This window comes from Coffea arabica, chromosome 11c (assembly GCF_036785885.1).
Source record: "Coffea arabica cultivar ET-39 chromosome 11c, Coffea Arabica ET-39 HiFi, whole genome shotgun sequence".
Lineage (NCBI taxonomy): Eukaryota > Viridiplantae > Streptophyta > Magnoliopsida > Gentianales > Rubiaceae > Coffea > Coffea arabica.
Window position 1 is genome coordinate 5,395,736 of NC_092330.1, and position 5,655 is coordinate 5,401,390.

At 35.1% G+C, this 5,655-nt stretch overlaps 1 protein-coding gene across 1 annotated transcript; it reads right to left on the reverse strand.

Annotated features, from left to right (window-relative positions):
* Positions 1-255: 255 nt before the first annotated feature.
* Positions 256-1,274, reverse strand: LOC113715374 (uncharacterized). Its single transcript, XM_027239557.2, has 2 exons — positions 548-1,274; positions 256-455 (listed from the first exon to the last, which is right to left on the reverse strand). Exons 1-2 carry the CDS (start codon positions 1,272-1,274, stop codon positions 361-363), a joined length of 822 nt encoding a protein of 273 aa, XP_027095358.1. The 3' UTR covers positions 256-360.
* Positions 1,275-5,655: the final 4,381 nt, after the last annotated feature.

Genomic DNA, 5,655 nt, shown 5'->3' on the forward strand with positions numbered 1-5,655 from the left:
CTTGAGAAGAGAAAAATAATAATAACATAATGTCAACATTTCCATAAAAGTCCAAACATATTATTATTATTCTGTCGATCCCAAGTGTCGTACTTGCTATATTTTATAATATTTTAAAATGTTATTTTGTCGAGAAACTTAAAAAATGCCCTTTAATGTCTTTTTTCAATGTAGTACATTCATTTAATTATATGTACGTTGTTATTTAAATTTGAAATTAAATCTATAAAAGTAAAATTGAAAAAAATATAAATATTGCAATTAAATCACTATTTTTATAAAGTTGAATTTCTGAAACATAATAAACAAATTGACACGGAGGAAATAAAGAAAAAAAAATAAACATTTCAAAGACAAACTTTATACTGCAAAACAACGTGACACTTTTATCTCTGAATCCGCCACCCTGCCCCCAAATCTTGGCTGTGGATGGATGTTCAAAGCACTCCTATGACCTGTTTCAGAATTCACATATAACTATATATCAACAAAAGCATAAGAAAGCCACCAAAATAACTAAAAATTCCCAAAAGAAAGAAAGAAGCACCAGTCTCGCGCGGAAGGACTTTTATGGCTAGCCCTCCAAAGATGAAGACGCCAATAAATATCAGCTTGGCTCGGTAGTCAACAGGGAAGACCAACACAACCGGAATAACGGCGAAGAAAATTGAGACTTCGCCCATGAAACTAGATGCCTTGGGGTAATGGCGTTGTAGGTTAATAGATGCCCAATAAGCACAAAACATCAGCAGGATAGCCATGCATGACAACGGGAAGGTTGCAGGTACGGGTGCAAGCTTTTGAAAAGATTGCAAGGCTATGCCAATGCTAATGGCGGTAAAACAAGGTCCAATCACCGCCGACAGCGACTGCAAGTTCGTCATGTTATTGTTATCAACGGTGACTCGATCATGAGGATCATCACCATCATCAGGTCGCCGATCGGCAGTAGGCAGGTACTGCTGCCCTTCTATATCAAATCCTGCACTACGCTCGCGTTGGGCGGGGGGCAACTCAGGTTGAATTGACTTCTCCCTCTTCCACAGGCGGAGAAGGTGTCCAATGACTGTCGACAGCAACGGCAAGTTCGTCATGCTATTGTTATCAACGGGGACTCGATCACGAGGATCATCACCATCATCAGGTTGCAAATCGGTTGTAGGCTGGAGCTTCTGCTCCTCTATATCAGATCTTGAACTAGGCTCGATTTGGGAGGTGGGCAACTTTAGTTGGGCCGGCCTTTCCGGGACCAGCCGCTTGGCTGGTTCGATCATAGTGAAGAAGAAATAGAGAACGTAGCTGAATATTGGCCAAGTTTTTTTCTTTTTTTTTTTTAAATCAGGGAAATATGTTTTAGCTGCTGAGAAATGATCAGAACTTATGAGAGTATTTATAGGGAGGGATTTCAATTTTGATAGAGGGGGATGGGAATGGTTGGTGACAATGTCGACTTTCCCACCAAACAGTCGCGGAACAGGGTCTGTCTTTTTTGTGGGAAGGGGGGTGGGTGGTGTTGGGGGAGTGGTGGGAAGGGTGGAAGGGAGGGGAGTGGTGGCGCGGAACAGGATCTGGCTTTTGGAGAGGGGGCAAGGTAGGCTTAAAAGTTAGGGACATGGGCTTTCCTAGCAAATGGTGGCCGAGCAAGGATCTATTTATCGAGAGGAAAGTGGTGCATGCCCGCTGCTGTTCAGCTCCTTCCTCTGCCATTGCCACCAATTTACTGTTTCTTTTAGAAATTTAGACGCTTGCCAAATTACCGTTCTTCTAGAAATTTGACTGCCAAATTACGGCCACACCACATGGGTTGGATTACGCAGAAAAATGCATTCAAAAAGCTCCGTTAATTTGGACATGCATAATGCGAATTACAAAATATGTCTTCATTTATGATATTGGTTGGGAATATTTTCTGCTACATGTTGTTCTGCACCTGCAGTTGGGCGTGCAATCTGAATTTTGTTGTGACCCGGCAAGTTGCAAGTGGCCAGTTAGACTGTGAAAGCAAAATACAGTCTACTTTGTTGACTTTGGTTACCGCTGCGTGGCTTGGGACTTCTTTTTTTCCGGAGACGAGAGGAAAGTGGTGCATGCCCGCTGCTGTTCAGCCCCTTCCTCTGCCATTGCCACCAAATTACTGTTTCTTCTAGAAATTTAGACGCTTGCCAAATTACCGTTCTTCTAGAAATTTGCCTGCCAAATTACGGCCACACCACATGGGTTGGATTACGCAGAAAAATGCATTCAAAAAGCTCCGTTAATTTGGACATGCATAATGCGAATTACAAAATATGTCTTCATTTATGATATTGGTTGGGAATATTTTCTGCTACCCGTTGTTCTGCATCTGCAGTTGGGCGTGCAATCTGAATTTTGTTGTGATTCGGAGGGGACTGAACCATCACCGGATCAAACGGATATACAACACACCCGCTTAAATTTTTTGAAACAAACCACTTAAATGTGACATTTTGGTGGGAGGCAAGGCCCACCAAACTAAGTGGTGGCCACCAGCCTTTGGGCTGGTGGTTGCGTGGCTTGGGACTTCAAAGAGGTCGAATTCGCGTAGATTCCTAGTGCAGCAACGTTGACGATGACTAACGTTTTTGGATAATATCCTTTTAACTCCCTTGAAATGACTTTTATATATATATATATATATATATATATATATATATATATATATTTAGGGATAATTTTAGAAACCTCCCTTGAGGTTTTCGGCAATTACAGAGAGATCTCCTCAAGTTTCAAAAATTACACCTACTTTTCTTGATTTTAAGGTTTATGTAACAATATAGACCCAATAGCCTATAATTTTTTACAAATATCCTAAAATACCCTTCTTCTAAAGAACAAGACAAAATAAAATAAGGTTTTAATTTTTAACTTCTTGTACATGGCATACTCATTAAAGCAAACAGAGTGTAGTGACTCCAACTTATCTCAAAATTCATTACTTGTTAATTCTTGCCTAATGCAACTCACTACTACCACTAGGTCCACTACCAATACTAAACCAAAAAATGCCTCTATGTCCCTAAGAACATAATTCATCATTGCTTTAGCACTCTTAAAAATAGAAACAAAATTCTACCTTCATAGTAAAATCACAACCAATAGGTAAATAAAAAAGGGAACCAATGAGTTTTTTTAATTGCTAGATTTTTTTTTGCTTAACAAACATAATAGTCACTTCTTTATCTTCCAACTCTCAATTTCATTTTTTTCCCTATATCACTGCCACTTTTTTCATCTTTCCCCAGTTTGACAATAAAATTCATAGTCTACACCTTGTTAATTTGGTAACTTCAATTGACTAACATTTGTAAAGAGTAAAACTATTAAAAAAAAGAAAGGGTCTAAAATTTTTGTTGTAAGAGAGAGACAAAAAGACAAAAAAAAATACAAATAAATTTTGAAAATGGTAAAAAAGTGATAGTGGTGTGATTAGTAACAATGGAGTGCGGTATTTGGTGAGAGGGAGAAGCACTTGTAGGCAATGTTTTAAAACTCGGACCGTCAATTGAACTGGTGAAGTGAAAGGGTCGAGGTTCAACCGGTCGAACCGATTCAACATCGGTTCAATGAATTTTTTTAAAAATAATTTATATAAATATATATATGCACAAAATAAGACATGCAATAGACTAATTTAAAACTTTATATGATGAAAAGTTTACTATTTTTGAATAACTTGGATTTTCAAAAATAATTTTTTAAATTATAAGTTAAAACAAATAAATTTCATTTTAATTTCAATTATATCTACCAAAATAATCTTAAATCTAACCCAAAAATATCACAATATTTTGAAATTATACAAAATTCACGTCTATGAGAATTTGACATTGTGAACTTAAATTTTAATTTACGTCTTTGGGATTTAGAGATTGCAATTAAAAAAAGAAAGTTTGGAGTTCGAAGGAAGTCAAGAGAATCGAAATAGAAATGCAAACTTGATAAGAAACAAAAAATGAGATAAAAGTGAGTGGTTGTAGCATTAAATAATTTGGGTTAAAGAACAATAATTCTTTTTTAACTTTTTTCAATTTAATGGACAAAAACAAAATTAAAAAGATGGAAGAAAACATCAATAAATTAAAACTAAAGAGGTTTGATTAAAAAAGGAGTGACAAAAAAAAGAGGAGAGAGAGAGAGTGTGTGTGTTGAAGATTAAAAAGAAAGAGTAATGAGAGAATGAGATTTTGTAAGAAAAATGAAAAAAAAAGAAATATGAATGTTTGTTTTATATATATAAGTTATCAAAAAAAATAAATAAGATATGATGGTGCAATGGTTACTATATTGGTCTTCTTTTACAAAAGTCTTGAGTTCGAATCTTGATAGAAGCATTCCCCAAAAAGGGGAAACTTGAAAGCCGGTTCGATCCGGTTCAACAGTTTTCACGGTTTTGATCGGGTTTGACCGATTTTCTGACAAATTCAACACTACCATAGAACCCGGACCGGTGCCATGGCCAGTTCGCGGTTGAACTGGTTGAACCGCCCGGTCCGATCTGGTTTTCAAAACAGTGGTTGTAGGAGTAAAAGAGAGAATAGTATGAAAGTGGAATGGAGGGAGGGAGAAAGAGATGAAAATTAGAAAATTGATGGAGATTGTTCTTTGAGATTAGAAAATTACAAGTAGGATAATAAGGAGTATTTTTCGACTTTAAATGTCCCTTTATGAATTAACTATTAAGTGGGGGACATATTAGTATTTTGATTGGACCAAGGGAGGTCTATGTAATTATTGGAACTTCGGGGGAGCTAAGTGAAATTGTCAAAAACTTCAAGGGAGGTTTCTGAAATTATCCCATATATATATATATATATATATATATATATATAAACACATATATTAGTCGTTCCATTCATAAAGAGATGACTTATATTTTCTTTTTATTTTTTTTAGCACAGGAGGGATTGAATTTAAGAAATGAAGATGAAACATGTTGAAAGAGGTTAAATTCATGTAGTTTCCCACCACGTTGATGAGGATTAACATTTTTGGATTAGGATTTAAGAAATGGGGAAGGAATAAAAGGAATTGCATCTAAACCTCTAACTTCAGAAATCTCAACCTTAACCATTAAATGAAGGCCTTATCAGCAAGAAATGACATCTAAGTTTTATCAAGCATAATCAACAAAATATTATGGCAGGAATAACAAAGTATATTACGTATGCATATTACATGAAACTTATCACAGAAGCCCAATTAAAGATTTAGTAAAAAAAATAAGTTTGGAAAAATTAGGCATTAAATCATGTTGTAGTGGTACATGTCCTTGACAAAATTATGGAATTACAATTCCAGGTTTCACCTATATTGAAAATTAATTTTAAGTTAGACATTTGAATATCGCGTATTAGACTAATTATAATTTTATCAACTTATTGATATTACATGCATGTATGTGAAAGTAGTATAATATAAGTTACTTTCAGCGACTCATAAAATACATATTAATCTGAATAAAAATCTTAAAACTTTAACATAAATTGAATCATTACTCGTGAAGTATAATACATTAAAAAATTTTAGTTTGACTATTTTTGATATATTTAAAAAAACATACATGACAGAGGAGTTCTTTTTTAATTATAATCGCTGAGGTGTAATATAAGTTTTTACTACATATGTTGTCAAATA

Excerpts from the sequence above, each read along its gene's own strand:
- LOC113715374 (XM_027239557.2), bottom strand. The coding sequence starts at position 1,274 with ATGATCGAACCAGCCAAGCGGCTGGTCCCGGAAAGGCCGGCCCAACTA. Across the intron at positions 456-547 it reads AGTCCTTCCGCGCGAGACTG|GTCATAGGAGTGCTTTGAAC; the intron begins GTGCTTCTTTCT and ends ATTCTGAAACAG.